Source organism: Scomber japonicus, chromosome 8 (genome assembly GCF_027409825.1).
Source record: "Scomber japonicus isolate fScoJap1 chromosome 8, fScoJap1.pri, whole genome shotgun sequence".
Lineage (NCBI taxonomy): Eukaryota > Metazoa > Chordata > Actinopteri > Scombriformes > Scombridae > Scomber > Scomber japonicus.
The window spans coordinates 17361479-17383274 of record NC_070585.1 but is presented as its reverse complement, the minus strand read 5'-3'; the positions used below and the strand labels follow the sequence as shown (position 1 = coordinate 17383274).

Here is a 21796-nt window from a genome sequence, read left to right as displayed (position 1 = left end):
CCACTTGTAGCCTGCTAAAATATGAGTTATATGAGAGTGTAGAATGGTGCAAATGTGAGTGAGTTTGACAAGAGTAAATCATCTCAGTCTGTAACAGAGAGAATGCAGTATGTAGCAATGCTGAGCTAATGTGCTTGAGTTTCCTTATTTCCAATTTGTTAAGGAAGTAAAGAGATCATTTTAACTTTTGTACACTTGAAAGTGTCTTTTTCTTCACCAGTGCAACAGATGCATGTAAAAAAAACAATACTTTGAGATAATCTACCAATGGACTTTTTAATGTTTTTTCTTTAGTTTGCTGCAATGGTGCCACAATTGAGTAGCTAGTTATATAAAATGCAGTATGTAATATAACACTGTGTAAAGTTTTCACAGGTTAGAAACTACTTTTCATCCACAGATGCTGTCATGAGACCTCTGACAGACACATGAAAGCCAGGTCTTTGGTCTCATATGTGCGTCATCTCATTCTGCTAAAACCTGGATACACTAAGAGATCAGTCCCCCTTCTGTCAGTTCCAACTGAAGATCTGTGTAATGTCCTGTGTAAAGAAAAGGACAGATGAACACAGGTCCCAAGGGTTGTGTACCCACATTTTATAATTAATCCCTGAATGTAGACTTGTTGTGGCAGGATGAAAGACATCATCCAAAACAAACAAGAAGACACTGAGAGAAAAGCCTGCCAAGTAGCAGATGAATGTGTTTGAGAACTCAAAATTCAAGAACAAATATGGTGTTACCGGAATAGCAGCACAGAATCCCTGTGTCTTCCAAAGTGGATGTGGTAGTCACATTTTTGGGCATACAAACCAATTTTCTGACAACGTCACCATTTGCGTCTGTGCCAACAAACAAGAGCTATACAATCTCCCAGAGCGAGGCAGTGTGACTGAATCACAAGTGCTCATCAAATCCATGTTCTTTTGTTTTCTAGTTGACAACGAACTCAAGACCCACATGTCATCTTGACCATGCCATCACTTTTACACTGTCTTTGTCATATGATTCAGTCTTTCAATCAGTGAGTTTCAGTATTACACCAGACACAAAAATACATCGAATTTCTAATGTTTCTTTGCCTCCCAATCTGTATTTGCAGTCTGTTGTGGTGTATTTTTAGCTATGTGCGTAAACCTTCAGAGGGATGGACAGACCGTGGGACAGATGTGCCCCATCTTCACCCCACTCTCCTCATTTACTTCAGGGTGACTCAAAACCGGATGCACAGAAGTCCTGGCTGCCTCCACACTTTACAAATGTGTAGTCCTATCAGTGCAGCATCCAATGCTCACAAACACCCATGCATGCACACAGCTATTACTGTCTGTATACTCAAGCAAGCAGAGGAGCAATAAAAGACATCAAGTATTAGTATGTATTTTTGCTGCTATGAGTTACAGTATCCAATCTGAAAAAGTGCTGATAGTCTTTTTGTTTGATAATCATGTTGTACTTCTTTCTTTTTCAGTGGGTTTGTAGTAAATCTGTAAAGTGCTTTGAAATTTCAATTTGAAAGCTGCTTTATTAGATTTTTATAATTAGCTCTGTGTGAATGAAACACACTTTTTCTTATTTTTACACTGTGGCTCAAGGAATGGCAGTGTTGGTCTACCAGTCCACCACCACTGAAATATCTCCTCAACTATTAGATAGATGTCCATGACATAGGTAAGGATATCCTACTGACTTTGGTGAATTCTGACTTTTCTTCTAATGATACTAGCTGGTCAAAGTTTTAGGTACCCATTGAAATATCTCAACATCTATTGGATGGGTTGGAACAAAAATCGTATACAGATATCCGTGTTCCTTACTAGATGAACTGTAACAGTTTCCCTTTGTGTTTAATGTCATTATGAAATGTTGGCAGCCAAACATGCAGTAATCAGCATGTGAAATTACTTCTAATGACAATGTTAGCATTGTCATTAGAAGTATGTAGACTATTGTCTTATGTTCACAGTGTGCTTGACATGCAACTTTCCAAACCATTTCCAAGCAGTTGCATGAAACAAAAAGATAACTGAATGCTGTGTGGCTGTGTAGGGATGCAAACTAATGAATATATTCTTTATTAATTGTTTTGTCCACAAAATGCTAGATCATAGTGAAAACCCTTATCATTTCTCATGGTAACTTCTTGATCTTGTTTTATCTGATCAACACTAAAAATATTACATTTAATATAATTTATGACACAGAAAAGCTTCATATCCTCAAGTTCAAGAGCCTGCAACCAGAAAATGCTGATGATTTATTTCCGCTCAACCAATCAATCAATCACCTAACTGTTGCAAAAATTTAAACAAAGTTAATTTTCTTAGTCCCCGAAGTCCTTCTTTCTGGTATTTTGCTGGTTGACCACTGTTGCTCTTCATGCATTTTATCAATTGCAGTGACACACAAACAAGTGATGGGCTTGTTATTGTTTAGCGGGTGAGCAAAATGTCACTGTTTCTGTGAGAGTAGCCAGTATTGCCACTAGTCCAAGGATCTCCTCATCGCTCTGTTTTTCCTCGCTCTCTTTTTTCTTTCCTCTTCCGTTTGATGGGTTTACAGAAGGAGAGGTTCACTGCACCAGAGGCTCATGTTTCCATGTGCTAGACAAAGAGAGCTGGTCAGTGCAATAGTGCTGCAAATGGCGTTCATCTATTATAGATGTGATAGGTCAGCTGTCACATTGAATGTCGTGCTTCATTGTTACAGTTATAAAGCTTTTATGTTCTATTGTATTACTTTTCTCATAAACTCAGCATGCCATTATTTCATCTTTCTTTCTGAAAGTCTCTCATCCTCTTCATTTCCACCCTCTGACGTCAGGGTGTGAGCTTCAGTTCATCCTCTGCAAATAAGACATGTGTGAGTGTGAACGTCAGCGAACACGCCAATGACACGCAAACCAACACGCCAACTCATGAGAGCCAGCACACAGGCTTGGCCAAGAAAGGCATAACCATGTGAGGAAGACTATGTGACAGAGTGCTGGTATGATAGGGGTTCAGACAAAGACTGAGTGACAGCATGAAAGGCAGGCCGGCACACAAAAGAGAAGGAGGAAAGCAGAGGCAAGTAAAATAGGATAGAGAGTTGGGGGAGAGTGAGTGGGCAGAGTGTGTGATTAGTGTACATCATCAAAGTCTGACGACTTCAGAGACATTTTCTGCACTAATGGCTTATAGTCATGTTCCTGCACCGGAAAAACTATAAATATGTCCTGTGACCACCCAGGCAGCTGCTTGCAGGTACAGAGGGCAAATGCCTATAGTTCAGCCGTGAACCTGGAGCTTAGAAATATGGGAAAGGTAATTACAGTGGTCACGATTCAAATGTGCATGAACTCTGGTAGGAAAAGCTGTGAGGGGATGTCCACACTCAGAATCATCCACTTTGAACAACTTCATAAAATTAGGGCTCAAAGTAAAAGTGTTTTTACCTATTATGAGTTCAAAAACAGCTTCCAAATCTGTTTTAAAATGTATTGTTTTCAATTGCCATAAGTCACAATGTGAAATATAAAATTTAATTTGTTTTCCTATCACAAATAGTCCAATAAAAAGTCTAAACCCATTAACAGCATCAGTAACATTGGCTGTCTTCTTGAAGTCATGCTCCTGATTTAAAAACCTGACATCAAAGGAAACCTCCAGCCTCTGATTCTCCAAGCAGCCTCAGCAGCTTCCGCTTTTATCAAAATGTGTTGTTCCACATATCCCAGAGAGCAGGTGTTGACTTGTTCCAGTTAGAACTTTGAGGTGAAAATAATTTTACTTGAGAAACAAAAGCACTCCCTCTAAACATAGCATGGATTTAGTGGTGTCTTTTGATGGAGATATATAAAGAATTACCTTATTTGAATAATAATTTCTGTCTAATGTGATTTTTCCACAAAATGCCCTTAGAATTTTTTACTGCTGGACACAAGATGTCTCCTACTTCATTGAAAAGTCCATTCTAGATGTTTGTGCACTGGAGGTTCCAACTTCCCACATCACTCATGTATAAGCTGATTACTGAGTAGTGGACCACATCTGTCTCCAGACTAGTCGTTATGGCACAATTCATGCTTGTAGGTTCACAACCTAAACAGAGAAAGTTTCCCCTTTTGTTCAGCAGATAAATGTGAAAACAGTTTCAACTGTAAAACTCTGCATACACATCATTCTCCACAGTGAAGATCAAATATCCAACTGAAGAAACAAGAATAAAGCCATATTTGTTGTTTCACCATCCACAAAACATGGGCATAACAACAACATGGACTCATAAATGTAAGATTTATTGGCATGTGCTTATGAATGATGTGCAGATGAAAATTAGCACAGACTCATGAGAGGCTGTTATCTCTCTCCTGCAGGGCTCAGCAGCAAATAACACTCTGCTGCATGAAATAATAGACTTTTCACGAGCAAGGACCACACTACCAATGAGATACGTTTGACAGATTTATTAAACAAGATTGAATGAATGAATTGTTGTGCTCTTGATGCAGTGTGGGGAGGCCGGATGAGGGATCCGCAGTAGCGCCTGGCCAGCAACGAACCCCCTAGAAACCTATGAGAAAGGAGAGAAGAACAGGACTCGAATACGAGAGCAAAAAAGGAGGGAAGAGAGTTAGGTCTCTTTATAGAGGAGCCGGAAGGGGTGTAATTGGAGTGTGTTCCCACTCCTGAAACTGCGCTTATCAAGCTTTGATTGGAGTTAGTACACAATAACATTTTCATTATAAAACCAATTCTATATTGTTTATGCTTTATATCTTTAAGTTTAATCTGTAAAAACATGTTTTTCCTTAACAGTGTAATCATTATTCTTAAAAATAGCAGGGCTTGCTGATGGATCAAGAGAACACAAAAATTCTTGAGCCCTGTTGCTTCTCCATCAAGTCACAGGTCAATAACCACAACCAATAATCAGACATGCAATATTAAAGTCAAACATCTATGTGATTAACAACAAAAATTATTACCTAAATTAATTCTAAATCTGCAGAATGTTATCTCAATGCAGAACTACCAGAAATGTTCTTAAAGAAGGCCACTGTCAAGGACAAGAATGCATGTGGGTTTGATTATTTAAGCTACGACTGCAATGTTCACAGAGAGGAAAAAATAAAAGAGGAAGATGAAGAACAAGAGATGATAACAAAGTAAGGTGTGAAAGTGATGAATAATTTGTGAGTTTGAGGAGAACACACATTAGACTCATGTAGTTACAGCCACCTTAAACAAACTTGAGTGAACTTCATGATTTGCATATGTGCATGTATTTGCACATGGAAGTGTATATTCATGTGTCCATGTACTTGCAAACACAGGCATGAGTGTGGACATCATCATCATCATCATCATCATCATCATCATCATCATCATCATCACTATCATGGTAAAAGTTAATCTGTTGTGGGGGTGTGCTGATTCCGGCACAAATTGTCACATTTTCATCCTGGCATGTTCCCCACTCTGCCCCTTCCCTGAATCATAGCTCTCAGCACCCCCTCACACTCACCTCCACTCCCCCCCCCCCCCTCCTCCTCCCCCCCCCCACACACACACAAGCACACATGTATACACGCACACAGGCACACATGCACACATGCACACATGCACACACACAGATATTCTGACAGTTTATTCATCTCTGTATGTGTATAATATGGCCCAATATAGCTTCCCTCTACACATGGTGAGGAAAATGACTGGGGTGAGGAGTGAACACTGGTGACCATGTACAAGTACTGTGCTCATGTACAATTTTGAGGTACTTGTACTTTACTCAAGTGTTTCCATTTGATGCTGATTTGTACTTCTACTTCACCACATTTAAGAGGGAAATATTGTACTTTCTAGATTTACTTACTTTTCAGATGAAGATTGACACAATAGATAATTTAACAAGCTTGAACACATAGTTTATTATTAAACCAATGGTTTACAACCTTTTTGGCTTTTGACATCTCACAAACTTTGTTTTTTCTTCTTTCCTCTCCCATTAATCATCTCACAACCCCTCAGATTTATCTGTTGACCCTTTAGAGGGGCCCGACCCATAGGATGGGAACCACTGGACTGAACTAGCCATATATAAAATATTATAAAGTATATAAAGTAGTTGAAACTAGCTCCACCCCCAGCAGCCACAACAGTAACATGCTGCTCTAACACTGATGCTTCAGTATTAATAATCTAATAACGTCATATATAATAATATATCAGTCAGAAGGACCAAAACACTACTTTTACTGTAATACTTTAACTACATGTTGCTGCTAATACTTAAACACTTAAGTAGGATTTTCATGCAGGATTTCTACTTGTAATGAAGTGTTTTTACATTGTTGTATTGATACTTTTACTTCACCAAACACACTCACAAGCTTGCACTTCACACACTTGTACACGTCAAACACTATCTAATTATTCTACAGAGTTTACATGTGCATTTGTGGTGAAAATATAAAATAATGACTGTGTAAAAGTGTTATTCAGAATCAATTAAAGACTTCATAACTGTATACATGTGTTTGTGCTTGTGTGCTAACTTCAAATATTTTTTTGTATTCCTGCATCCATAGAGAACAAAGAAAATAGTGAAGCAACAAAGAAACTCTCACTCACTTCTGTTAATTAAATAGTTTTTTATTTTTTAATAAAGCAGAAACACTTTCCTACCAGGTTTTCATTGAAAAATACAGCATCTAACAGTGTCACAGTATTTCATATCCTATGCAGAAACTCACAATTAATGGTTGGTTGGTTGGATTTAAGTGGGATTGACAAGGAACATATGGCCTCAATAAATAATGCTGATCACAGTCAGGATGGATTGGCATTGTGTTGAATAGATTGCTGAGTAAACACCCATCCCTTCTGCCGAAAACACACACTAAAGTCAAAGATGAACATTAATAAAGTACACGATCATGGTCTTTTTATGATCTGTATAGGACCATAAAGTAAATGCAAATGAAAGTGAAATACACACATAATACACACACTCACACAGACTAACACTGTGCAAGACTGGGACCTAAGGCCTAAAACAACACAAAGGACTGTGTAGGACTTGTTTAATAGCTTGTTCTGACTTTCTTAGTTTCCAATCTGCCTAGAAAATCAAAAACAGGTTTTCAGGTTGCCTGAGAGGAAATAACAAGACTGAAAAACACAAAGGGTGAAAAGGAGTTTCCACATTTCATTTCTCTGCTTTTCGTGTCCAACCTATCTACCTCTTCTATCACCATAAGCTGAAGCTTACTAAGTGGTAATACAAATGAAAAGTAAAAATCCAGCTATTCAGAGTAGAGTGTGATGGGTTTAAGTACAGCGATGTGTGTTGTATGTACAAGTGTGGGTGGCGGTGGTGGTTTGCTGGCATCTCTTGAGAATCACACGAGAGTTTGAATCTGAATAATCCCTCCATCCTTATCTGTCTTCAGATGAATGTCTAAAGCTTGACTTGAAAGCTCACGCTACTCCCACTGTATTGATTTTCTTTTCACTTCTGGCTATAGTTCTTTCGTTCCCTGTGTGTTTCTAGTCTTCGATGCTAATCCACCACTTTCTTCTAGATTCTTACAACATCATTAATCACCACTTGTATACATGATAGAAAATAAATTAGAAATAAATGAATGAGGGAAAGCATTAGCAGTGGAGCACCAGCTGATATAGAAAATAGCGGTAGAGAATGAGTCACAACGCCTGCGTTGTTTCCAGCCACACAACAGCTGTGATATTAAAACACATCAAGACCCCACCAGCTGTGAGTTGTGTCTATAGCATGTCATAACGTTGCAGTAGGTTTCTGCCTTTGTACTGTCACTAACAGGGTCTGTCTGATCCCTGCTTTTATAGAAGCCCGTACTACTGAGCAGCAGCTACTTCAACAATGAAATCACGTTCTGCTCTACATCAACTCAGCTGATCTTTCTCTTTAAAACAGCTCCCTGCCGCCTTGCCTGTCTCCTGTGTCAGTGTAGTGCCCCCTGCATCTCAAGGGGGTAACTGAAAGGAATCAAGATGCAGGTTTTAGTTAGCATTGGAAAGAGCAGGGGGGGAAATTAGAGGAGAAAAAGGAGCGTGGAGGAGAGCAGAGTTCAGCCAAACAGGAAATGGAGGGAGAATGTGACTATGGAGAGTGAGAGGAGGTAGAGTAGGAGGGAGAGACTGGTTGGTAAGGAGGAGGATGAGGATGGGAAAGCTGAATTGTCGTAGCCTGGGGGGCACTCCAGATCGATGCAGCGGATGGAGGCGTCTTCATTACCGTAGTTGGCCCAGTATTCTTCTTGGTCGAGCTTAGGGAGCGCCACCTCATCCTCTGACAGTTCGTATTTGGAGGAGAAGGTTTCAGAGTGGGTTTTGGGGAGGTACTGAGGCTTGACTGCTGCGAAGGGGAAGGCCTTCACCGTGTCTGTGCTCTTCTGGTATGAGGACTTGGATGAGGAGGCAGGCTTGTGCTTGGAGAACCACCAGCGGGTCTTGGTGCTGAAGGTGGTTGTGGTGCTTCCAGCCAGGGAGCCGGGATCAGGCATAGGGCAGAGGGCGAAGTCCAGCTCCCGGAGGAATCTGAGGTCCTGGCCACGACGTTGGGATGGTGAGGTGCACATGAGCTCAGAGGAGGAGATGCGGGCCTTGCGGAACCACTCCCAGAGGGGACGGGCCTCGCAGCCGCAGGACCAGGGGTTACCATTGAGACGGAGGAACTGGATGCCCTGGGTGTCTTTCATGGCCTGGCCTGGAAGCTCGGCCAGGGAGTTGTTGAACAGGTAAAGAATGGTCAGGCGGCCCAGGTCACGGAAAGCCCGACGGTTGACCTGCCTGATGCGGTTGTCATGGATAAGGAGGCGGTCCAGGTTGACCAGCCCTCTGAAGACATTCTCAGAGAGGGCACGGATGCGGTTTCCATGCAGGAAGAGATGGGTGAGATTGACCAGATCTGAGAACAGATCATCCTGCAGAAAGTGTAGCTGATTGTCCTGAAGCAAAAACAAAATACACAAAGATTTAAGCAAAAGATCTTTAAGTTAAATGTTTTAATTTACGTCTCAGATTCATCAAATGTTAGAAATAATTAGGAGCTATGGCTAATAAAGCAAAAAAGTAAAATAGCACTTTTTAATTTTTATCTGTTTTTGTTTGAATCTAATCAGATTGTAGATGTCAATAACACACTGTCAGCTACAACAACGTATGTTTATTCATTGAACAATTATTTCTTATAGGTATAATGGCTATGAGTGTGAAATAATTTCCCTTTGAACAATCACTGAAGTGAAGTCCAACATTTTAATCATTCGTAGGAGGGAAAAATACATCCCTCACTTCCTGTGACGTTAGCATCCATGTGCACTTGAGGAGCATCCTCGTGAGTAATAAACTGACACGTGAGCAATAAACTGACACGTGAGCAATAGCAATACAGTGGTCGGAAGCGACTTCTGCTGCCTGAAAACCCACTGAACATGCGAGGGATTTTTTATTTTTTTATTTTCTTGGCAGAGACTTATTTTCTGATTGGACGCAAGCTCAAATTGGTGCATTGGAGGACAATCCAGCAGCTGAGATCTCCCTATCAGCTGCCAAAATGCTGATGACAAATAGAGGCAATGTCCTGAAAGCTGATTTTACAGAGTGCACTGATAATAGGAGTTAGTGGCTGCTTGAAATATAGGAAATCAAACCAAAACATAGTGCTAAGCATTGCAAGAAACTGTGGCTAAAAGGTTAAGTATACAGTATTTTCAAGGTCCTGAAAACGAAATGTTGGTCTCCAGCTCATTCCTTGATTTCAATTTGAAGTTTCATTTGGTTTGTTTCTCTGCTGTCTAGAGGAAACGTGTGGGCACATGCTCCCTTTTGTGTGTTATACACTCATTTATATATGCATGAAGAATTTGGCGGTTGCCCACTAATTATTCTGTGTAATTTCCTCACTGCATTCAATCTGCTGTACATTAGCAACACGATAAATTAATTTTTCTTTTTGTTTTGGCACTGCTTAGAAATGCTAATAGTGGTGTGTTGTTTGATTCTATATCCTCTGGGTTTTTTAATATTTACTCATTTGTACTTACAACTTTGCATTTTTGCGACTGTGTACTATGTGCATCTCAATTAAACTACAATATGTACAGTAACAGCATTTGCATGCATGTACGTGACTGATATTTCCATAAACTGATTCTGCAAACATTCTCATCATGCATGACTATCCAGTATGTATCTGTGTATGTATGTTTTTGTGTGCACAGATGCTGCCTTTACCTGCAGGTAGAGAAACTGCAGACTGTACAGTTTGTGGAAGAGATCATGAGGGAGAGTAGCCAGCTTGCAGCGGTGCATGTGCAGGCTCTGCAGCTTCTCCAAACCCCTGAAGGCTCCACCTTCCAGGTGCCGCAGTGAGGGGTTATCGCCCAGATCCAGCTCTTCCAGCACCCTGAGGTTACTGAAGGCCCCGGCCTCAATCCATGTGATGTTGTTGCCATATAGCCAAAGCACCTGCACAGAATGAAGCGAAAATAATGGGTTGGGACAGGAGGTTTTTTTTTGGAATATCTCAATATACTGCCAGGATATTCAACAGTGCAACACACACACACACTATACACAAAGTGCTGTTCTCACCTGTGTCTCGAAGCCAAAGGAGTCCGTGCGAAGCTCTGTGATGCGGTTGTTCTGCAGGAAAACACGTTGTGAGTCATAGGGCACACCAGCCGGCACTATGGTGAGATTCAGGGACTGGCAGCTGACCGTCATGGGCGTAGGGTAACACACACACAGCTTGGGGCATGCAGTCACCCCGCCCGGCTTCACCACTACCAGCCACAGAATCAGCCACAGGGACAGTCCACCTGAGACAGAGAAAGGGAAAAAATAGGTGATTATTATGAGAAAACCACAATTTATGGTCAGATCAGAAGCAAATGGTCATTGTTGTTAGTCCTTCATACACAATATGTGTCAGAGAGTGACAGACAAAGAAAGAGAGTTTGATATCAGCTTTTGGTGACAGCTTTTCTTTTCGGTCTGTCAAGCCTGTTGTTGTCAGTGATTCTTTTTGGCACTGCTGTGCTCTCACCCATGACTTGTTGATGGTCCCCATAATTTTGAGGCTCATATATAATTCAATGGGTACATTACAGAAATCATTCACCCTTTCATATCCACCTGATCACATTACACAGGTATCAATGGTTGTTTTTGCAAAGTTACCTAACTCTGATGTCAGCAGTGCAGAATAGAAAAAACAACACACATCTACAATACAGATGTGTAAGGGACAGAAAACGTGAATCTCACGTGTCTCGGTGCATTACATTAACCTGGTTTCCTAGTTCTCAAGCTATGTACACCAAAAGGATGCTTCCGTTGGGGGGTTTTGCCACGCAGTAGGCACGCGTAAAACCAGTAACTGGACACAGGTCAGTTTCGGTTTTCATTAATAATTCTACAGCTTCTTGTCACAGCTCGGATAACGGCGCACAAAAAGGGCCCCCATGGGAAAAGTACATGCATGAAATAATAATGAGGTTCCCATTCATCTACTGTGCGCAAGATTTTCCAGCGGCTCACCTCTTGACCTCTCAACAAGTTCGACTATTAGCTGAGCTGCACGCTGAGGCAGAACCGCAGTTGGGGCGTTTAAGTGGAATAAGACACCTTTTTAGGATCTAAGTCTTATTTACCCCAAAGTTGAAGCGAGATGAAGAATAAAGTTCTCTTTTATGCGCACATAAATCGTGCCCATGCGTAAAACATATGTAGAGATTTGATTTAGGTAAACTTTGCAGGAGAGTCAAAACAATAACTGTGATCACACTAATTTACAAATAAAGGGACGATTATAGATCTGCTCACGAGCTTTTAGTTAACAGACCACATTTACAAACAAAATACTACCATGGTCCGCAAAACTGGCCTCCTCTATTTGGCTACATTACTCTAAATGTCTAACATATATAACTGACAAGAAATTTAGATTTCAAGAGCTGTTAATTAATGTGTAAATTGTGATAAACCATTTAAAATAAGCGCAAATGACTGTGCCTAAAAGTAGCAAAAAGCATATAAAATCAGCAATCTTCCACCGAAATATAAGGCTGCTGAAACATACATAGGAAAAATACTGTGATTTTAAAGTTTAAAGCTGACCAAATTATAAACATGCATTACAAAACAGGTAGAGAAACTCACCTTTAAAGTTGTGCGCGCTGGAGGCCCTCATGTTGCAACGGGTCTGCATCTCGAACCAAAGCCGAAAGCGAGTTAGCCTGAGCGGCGAGGAAGTGCCTGCTTGCTGCTATCTCTGCTGATGTTCAGCTCTGGTGAACGAGTCGCTGCTGCTTCAGGGAGTGACGTGCTGGAGTCCCGGGAAGCCGTTTATACCCGCGGCCGGTTCCTCGCCCACGACAGTGGGCAGCGGAGGATCCTCTCTACGTCAGCCCGGGAGGAGGGGGGAGAGTCACCGGAGGAAGCGACAAGAAAGGCAGTGGCAGGGCGGCTTTTGTCACTGCGTCTCACTGATGCGTTACCTAAAAATGTAACGCATCACTCTCTGTCAAAGATAAGATGATGACTTAATGAACAGTGGTAAATAACCCTAACCCTAGTCATATGTAACACTTTCAGAGATGTTTAAAGATCATGAACATGAAGAAGTCTTTCAAGACATGTATTCCTAATTTAGTCATAGTACTCTGTTAAAGTAACGTCTTTATTCATCTTTGGAGACAAAGCACAATGTGGGTCGAATAATAATGAAGGGTGGAGGTGGGAAGAAGCTTTAGGCGACAGTAAACCAACAGTTTATGTGGGAAAGTATAATATTTACGCATGACTGAGAGTGTTTGTGTGGATACCACCGTGGCACGTGCGCCCACAGGGGGGTTGGAGATAGGACAGTGGACAGTAGGTGCGAAAACTCATTTGGCATTAAAGTCATTTGTCTCATTTAGTGTAGGCTAGCTTGGAAAGAAGCCGAGAGCCGCCTTCAGCTCAGAACAACAGATGAACATGAAAAGGAGACCCAGCGGTGGAGCGAAGTGATCTAACACAACATGGACTGCTTACATTTGTTGGTAGCAGGGAGGGAGACGACATGCCAGTGACAAATTGCCGTGGGACAACACAAATATGGCTGCATCCAGGTAGCATTTTACACCGTTTGTTTGGGTTGTTTTAAGACCACACAACATGTCAGGTGTTGAGAGCTAAGCAGACACATTTGTACAGGTTATTACAACCGACTCAAGACAGAGCGGCGCGTAAACATGTTCAAACGGTGGAAACTGGCCAGCAGAGTATCTTCGCTGTTTCTGCTGGCTACATTTTACGCGTATACACCAATTCTCCTTCTCTATCTTCAACCAGTCCTTTTCGTTTTACATTAATTAAAGGGCAGGTTCACAGACTTGAACAACATTGCTATAATCATCCCTCCTGTTCATACTGGCCATGAAGAGATCCCTTCATAATGGACTTACAATGTAAGTGATGCACAGTCTGCTTTCTGTGCAAAAATGTATTCAAAAGCTTATTAGAAGATAATATGAGGCTTCAGCAGTACTCATCAATTCAGTATTTTTCAAGTGTTTGTAGTGCCACATTCCCTCTTTTTGTTATAATCCTTCCACTGCAGCTAAACAGAAAAAGACTATAAAATACTGTTTAGAGGATATCCACTTTATTTTTCTATCTCAGATGGCTGAAGCCTCCTAATATGATCAGATAACTTCTAAATATTTTTTTAACCAAACAAGTTCTGTGTAACTTGTTCTACATCCCTGGAGGGATGATTTCAGCAAGCAAAATCTGTTTGAATGTTCATTTGGGCAGCTGAAATTTGTTTTAACACACACTTGAAAAATTGTAGGCCTACTCTTTAAACAGTTCTCAAATAGACAGGTAATATGGCTTTTCCTTGCACAGAAGCTTTGTTTGAAGTTGCTGTCAACTCATGTAGTGTGTGTGTGCCACTGACAGTGACACAAGTGCCTATCTTGTGAAAAAAGTCACAGCTTATGGTCTAATTGTACATTGGCTGCACTGCAACTGGCTTTCTGGAGACGATGTGATCCTGAGTGTGGGCAGGATGTGGGATGGGACATAGAGGTCCTCTGCATGTCAGGGTAAGGGTGGGCTGGCCTTACTCACTACTTAGTCCTCCCTCCACAACACGGGTCAAGGCCAATTCCACCATGATGCACATCATCTGCTCCCGAGTGAACACACACTCACCAAAAGCTGGTCCATGGAAGGTCATCTGCAAGTCCAAGCTGTGAGCGCAGCTCGGGGCATAAGTTATGCGTCTGGAATCACATGGTTTCTTGGCTTTGGTGTAGTGACTGGGGGAGGCAGACAGCTCACCAAGCAGGCATTAGTAGTCTCCACAGGGGGCCGTGGGACAGATAAGGTTGAGTGTGTGTTTGTGTGTCTGTGTGATGTATTCACACTGTTCTTGGCCCCGGGGTAAATGGTGGAGGCAGCCAGCTCACCGACCAGACTCCATCTTCATGGAGGCTGTGGGAGTAGTGTGTGTGTGAGTGTCTGTGTGTGTGTGTAGTGATCAACCTGCTGAATGTGGGAGGTTCTTGATGCCCCTTCCACCCTATTTATCAAGTATCCAGATTGACACTGTAGACACATTCAGTGTGTTTGTGCGTACCTGTTCAGAGACTTCTGTGCATTACATAACCCACTGTGTGATGCTGCAGTAAATCTACCCAAAATAAAGAGAAAAAAAACATGCATATATGTATGTAACAATGTACACACATACACATCTCCACTCCCAGACCCCCTCCCTTATATCCTCTCACTAGCCTGCTGTGTCAAAGTGAATCACAGACACACTGGCATTTGAACTGGTGTAAACACAGCATGTTCAAAGGATCTGTCCTGATCTTATAAAAATAAACGTGTTGCTGACTCCGTCCATAACCCCAACTCACACACACAAACACACTCACACACAGAGCTGAGTGTGTGTTTCTGCCCACAGTACATCAAGGTTGAGAGGAGAAAAAAACTGGTCAAAACTGAGTGTCATGAGTGTTTTTGACACACTGATCACTCCCTCTTTGCATGAACTTTCTCAAAGTTACTCCAAATGTCCTCAGGTTTTTTTCTTTCCTTCTCAAATAGAATGTCTCAGGAGGCCATTTTCATTTCAAACAGAACAATGCAAATAAACATGAAACACAACTTTTATTATGGCCGAATAACTGCATGGTAAAACTATATGAGCAATTACTGTCAGGTTACAAATTAAATATGTCTAAAACTCAGGTTTTAACCTTTAACTACAAGCCAAATAAAGAAATCAGGAAGAGATATAAATTAAATTGGAATGCTAAGTCGATAAAATATCTAGGAGTGATAATAACTCAGGAATTCGACAGAATTTACAAAACAAACTACGAACTAATGAACGATAAAATTCAAAAAGATGTGGCACAGTGGTCGACTTTAATAATGGATTTCAGCTCAAGAATAGAGGTAGTCAAGATGAATCTCTTGCCTAGGTTGCTATATCTGTTTTTATCGCTACCAATTAGAGTACCAGTTTCACAATTCTCAGCATGGGACAAGCTAATATCCAGGTTCATCTGGGCAGGGGCCAGGCCTAGGATAAGACTCAAGACCCTTCAGCTAGACAAAGAAAATGGAGGATTGGCTTTGCCAAACTTGAGAGAATACTACTATGCTGCACAGTTAAGATACATAGTATATTGGTGCTCTCCAAACTATCAAGCCAGATGGAAGGACATTGAGATGCGCCTGGGCCAGGCCCCTCCACAATCAAGGTTGAGTGGAAAAGAGTACACGGATCCTAAGGGTGAAAACTCGATCATGAGAGAAACGTTTGAAATATGGTATGATGTGGTTAAAAAATATAAGTTAACAGGAGACTGTAAACTGTTGATATGGCCTGCTCACACTTCTAGGTTCAGACCAGGAATTTTAGACAAGACCTTTGAAAAGTGGAGAGACAAAGGAATAACAGCTACCTGTACGCTGGTAGATAAGCAACATTTCAAATCATTTGGACAACTTAAAAATGAGTTTGGTCTGGAAAATGGAGACTTGTACAGATATCTCCAATTAAGACACTTTTATGAGACAGAAATTAAGAACGAGATCTCACTAGAAGGGAATGATGTGATTGAGGTGTTGACGGGTGCGTTTAAGAAAACTCCCTCAAAAATTGTCTCTAAACTATATAAAGGTTTATTGAAACAACAGGGAAGAAATACAGTATATATAAAAGTGAAATGGGAAAGAGAATTCAATGTGGAGTTATCTGAGAATGATTGGCAGTCCATGTTTAAGACCCAACACACATCAACAAGCTCTAGAACATGGAGAGAGTTTGGTTGGAAAAATTTAACACGTTTTTTTATTACACCTAAAATCAAAAATAAACAATTAGGCCAACAACAATATTGCTGGAGAAATTGTGGGCAACTGAACGCCAACCATTCTCACATATTTTGGTCATGTGTGCAAATACAGTCATTTTGGGAGGGGGTTTTAAGAACCATGGGTGAAATCTTTGGATATAATATTCCCAATGATCCTCGGTATGTATATTTAGGACTAATACCTGAAGATGTAGTAGGTAAAGAAGACAAATATCTGTTCAAGATCCTATTACTTGCAGCTAAGAAAGCCATTACAAGGAGTTGGTTGAGAACTGACCCACCTGGACTGAGCCACTGGCTGGACATCGTAGGAGAAATTCGAACAATGGAGCAATTGACATACAGCCTCAGACTCAATACAGAGCTGTGTGCTCTAAGATGGACAAAATGGCATCTTTATGTGACTAAGTAGTGCTCATTCCCCCTTGTCTTTTTGTTTTTGTATTTCTGTATTGATTGGAAAAAAATAAAGTTTAAAAAAAAAAAAAAAAAAAACTATATGAGCAACAGTATGCGCCTGTAGGCACAGTTTGTCAAGTAACTGAAATCTTAGGTTGGTAACTAAACGCCCCATTTTTGACATTCTTTGTATCCCAGTTATTAAATGCAATGTGAGTGTGTGTAAACGTGCATGAATCAGACAAGATGTGGGTGTCATTTGGGATAGTAAAGGTCTGACAAGACTTTGTTAAGAAGATAATGAATCATGTGATATTTAGTTGCAGTGTCAGAGGACATTCTTCATATCTGTAAGCAATTTAAATAAACACCCAGTTAGATTTTTTTTAAAGGTCTTGGTGGTTCTGTCAGCTTTAAATGTTTTTAGGGCATGAGAAAATCAATGCAGCTTCATATTTTAACCTTCTCTTCTTAGTCTTGTTTAGGCAAAATCTGACATCTGCAGTCACGTGTAGCTTCAGTTTTAAAAACAAGTAAGTGTGAGATGGCAATCTATGTGCTGACAATCACAAGTAGACACTGAAAAAGGCAGAAAAAGTGAAAAAGTGGTGTAACAATAGACTTTGCACATTTGCTTCAAATGGCTTTACAACATACAGCACCCTCTGTTATTAGACTCTTTATACTGGATGAGTATAAACTCAACAATGAAACCCTTTAATATAAAGAAGCTTTGACTTTCCACAAGATGTTGGCACCTGGCTCTGGAGATTTACTTGCCTTCAACCACAAGAGCATTAAAGAGGTCTGCTGATAATAATCAATTAACTTAATTAAACTAAATGTTATGGCCCAAACCATGAAAAGACTGAAGTGCAAGTCAAAATATACAAAACATACAAAAGTATTTACAAATATGTGGAGTGATCCACATACATTTGTCCATATAATGTAAATCATGTTTTTTTGCTTTATTAGTCACTTTTCATCAGTCTGTTGTCCTCAATTTTGGGTGGCAACCCCTAAAAAAACCTGAGGATCATAAGCACACTGAACATACTGTGGCCTGTTGAGCCATTCTTCCAGTTTCAGAGATCATTTCCCATCAGCCACCTGCAGCAGATAGAAGATGAGTAGCACATAAACACAGACAATTTGGGGCCACTACATTTGTTCCCTCTTGCTTCAATTAGAGAGAACAGACGCCAGTTAGTTGGCATGTTTTGAGTTAGCCTGTCAAATCTGTGTGTCATAAAGACATCCTCAGTCGGCAACAGATTCAGTCCAGTGGGAAAAAAACAACACATAACACATAATAAATCACCTCATTAACAGACAGGCTTATTTTTATCCTCATCTCCTCCCACCTTCACCCCTATTTCTGTTGTACATTTGTTTATGCAAGTCTGTATTTTTAAACTGCTGAGATACTGGAGTTGTGATCATCGATGACGCAGATGCAAGATAAGAACCTGTCACCATGCGCACACACATACACGCATATTATTCCCTCACACACATTCGAAGTGACAGACTTTATGGAGTTGCATCAAGTTTTCTCTGGGTGCACTGGGTTGTCGCACAGCAGGTGCACAGAGGACTGGAGTGGATGTCCCTGTTATTTCAGGTTTAACACAGTGCCAGAGCTTTTTCTTCCAGACGATACCGCCTCATATGAAATCTCTCCAACACTACCAGCAACAACACAGCAACTCCTACCAAGACTGCCAAAAGTCTTACTGGAGACGACAGACTGTCCTCTGAGGCTGCTGTGAATCTTGCAGGTTTGGATTCTGCCCATCAAATCAGAGCTTTCCTCAACAAGGAGTGGGTCCAGATACACGTTGAAACTTTTAATCAGTTGTCTTTTGTTTGGACGAATGCCTTGCTTCACTTTATATATCCAGCTGTAGAGTTCCAGTTAGCTACTGTCTTCGCATTGATCATCGTTCTCTATCTGATCAGGGATTGTTTCCTGTCATTGTCTTTTCTCTCACGGTCTCATGCACAACCACTCCACAGGAACATGGAACACTTTTAGGGCAGTAAAATACAGACCTAAAAGTTCTGAGATTTGTTTTTTAAATGGGTAATCCACTGATTAATATTGCACACTGATGAATGTGGACTTGCGAGACAGACTTTCAATGCCTACCCTACCCAAAATACAGATGTCAGACCTTGCCTTGCCTGGTAAACACTCAGCTCTTCCAAACACTACACATCCAATTTGTAATGCATCTATTATAGTGTTCAGTCCCCCAAACCATCTCCATGTCATTGACAGTGCTGCCAGAACTCTGGGAGTACTATTTGATGTATATTTAAACTTTGAACCACAGATCAAAAAAGTTGTCCAGTCCATAAGATTTATTGCAAGAATTAAATCAATGCTCTCACACTGTGACCTGAAAAAAGTCATTCCATTATATTTCTAGACGTGACTACTGTAACTCCCTCCTTTCTGCCATAAACCAGAAGTCCCTCTCTCACCTCCAACTAGGTCAGAGACATCTTACTGGTTTTAACAGACGACATCACATCCCTCCAGTCCTGGTTTCTCTTCACTGGATCCCTGTTCAATTTAGTATTGATTTTTTTTTTTTTTTTTTATTGATCGCTTTTAAAGCACATCTATGTTGATCCCATATGAGCCACAGCACAGATCCTCAGGTGGGGTCCTTCTGGTAACTCTAAACTTAAGTGTTAAATAAATCTAAAGGTGGCTGTGCTTTTGCCAACAGGACCCCTCAGCTTTTTAAAACACCTGCCTATGGAGATAATCATTTCATTCTTTTCATTTGAATTTATTCACATTTACATTATTCAGTATTTTTTTAAATCTTTGTACTGTATATCTTTCATCATCCTTCTGTATTCTCTCTGCTGTGTTTTTACATCTTTTGTCTTCTTGTTTTACCTTAATTATGTCTTGCTTTTGTTTTTTCCTTACTGTTTGGCTTTCTGTTGTTGTAGTGTCTTCTGAGTATCCTGCTTTCCTTTCCTTATTATTATATATTTTGTTATTTCTTCAGACTTTAGAAAGCTTCCTCCAGAGCCACAAAGGGAATTATACTGAACAACTATTTTCACAAGCCGAGTGTCGCTTATATTTGTCATTAAATAAATGGTTTAAAAGAAATACTATGAAAACATGGTTTGGTTTATCATTTGCATATAATTTCATGTAGTCAGATGTATGTCAGAGTATAAAACATACAGTATGGTCCTCATAAATATCTGCTTGCAAGATAATAATTGCATTTTCTATACCACCTTCAATTCACAGTTGCTGGAAAATACATTTATTCTCACAATAATTGAAAACAAACATTTTTGAGGGCAAAAATAAAAATAAGTAATTACATTACACTTTGCTGTTCATATCAAAATATACATTTCAGAATGGACATATTTATAGTGGCAATGAAGCAACATTAACACCATGTAAATCCTGGCACTTTAGAAAAATACACTGTCTAACTGAAACATACATTTACTGGTAAACACTGTAGGCAACCTATTTCCCTTTATAATCTTTCACACAGTTATGGTTCCCTTTCCACTGGAAATCTGAATCCTTCATGACACCAAATTCTACTCAGATACACACCTGAGACTTCACATATTGGAGGCAACTAAAACATGATGTCAGCTCATTACTGTTGGACAGTACTTGGCACAATGGTGACTAACAGGGTCACTTTGAGGCCAACAGATGGCAGAGCTGTGCTGCCTGCTGCACTTTCCTCACAGGGCTGAAACTGAACTGCACTGATGAATCTGATGAACTCACAAGATAACAGTGCATAGACATCATGTTAGTGAGCAAATAGGACCATTGCTCTGGCAGTGAAGCTTCACTGATTTATTCATGTCAAAGATGAGACATGTTTTTGCACCTGCACATCACTGATACTTTTAATTAAAACAACACAGATTGATATTTGTGATTTTGACTTGTAAATATCCCTCATATTGTCACTACACTCAGCATCCTACTGTCGTATTGTTTTAAGGTTAAAAATATAGATATAGACAACTTGAAGAGGTTCTCACTGATATAAACATCATCATGTTTTCAGCTGTGTTCAATAAAGTGCGTTATCACTTGGCACTGGCTATGCTGCTGGCAGCTGGTTTTACACATAGTACATAAAACTGCAAGAATGCATGTTACATTATGAGGTTAAATAAAAAAGCAACATAAGACACATCCCATCCTATGGAAACAAAGAATTAGAGCAGCCAATATGTGTAATTTTACAAAAAAAATAAAATCAACAGACAAAGCTCAGTGTTGTTAAAGCGGTGTTAAAGATCCCTTCAGCAACAAGTGTTTGATATGTATTGAAAGAGTAAATCAGTTTGATGTGATACACAAATGTGTATATTAAACACAATTTTGCATCCTGGACTTTTGACAACAGCTGGAGTTTATGCTCATTGTACATCAGGACCCATATTTAACAAACTTTTATGAATTACATTTAAGAATACTCTAATGAACCAATTTAAGAGTAAAAATGCTTTTGGCTGAATGTGAAGATACTTTCATCAAGTGACTTACAGCATAGTGTAAACCTTTTAAAGACAACTTTCATGTGATCAGTATTTGAAACAGTTTTTAAAAATCAGGGCTAAGCCACCTCCATGATCAGTTGTTCTTGGGGATTTAGCAAGCTGCAGTGGGAAGGACAGATCACCAAGTGAGGTGAGATCACCAACAGTAGACCAGGTCTCAGTTACAAATAAAAAGTCTGGCTGATAGGGAAGGATAAGTGTCCTTTAATATAAAGTCTTGTTTAATAGGGATCCAGCGTTTTTTAAGGCAAATTTGAATCGTGACACACTTGCTTTAGCGGGGAGAGAGCGAGCTCCATATAGGAAGAAGCAGCATCGGCCACGGGGACATCAGCAGTGTGAGTTGTGGCACCAGCATGGCAAAGCGATCAGAGAGGTTTTATGGATGGA

General features: G+C 40.3%; 1 protein-coding gene across 1 annotated transcript; it reads right to left on the bottom strand.

The window, feature by feature from the left end:
• Window positions 1–8098: 8098 nt before the first annotated feature.
• On the bottom strand, window positions 8099–12243 carry rtn4rl2b (reticulon 4 receptor-like 2b). The gene is made up of 4 exons (XM_053324018.1): window positions 12195–12243; window positions 10626–10852; window positions 10266–10499; window positions 8099–8977 (listed from the first exon to the last, which is right to left on the bottom strand). Exons 1-4 carry the CDS (start codon window positions 12241–12243, stop codon window positions 8099–8101), a joined length of 1389 nt encoding a protein of 462 aa, XP_053179993.1.
• Between the last annotated feature and the right edge of the window lie 9553 nt (window positions 12244–21796).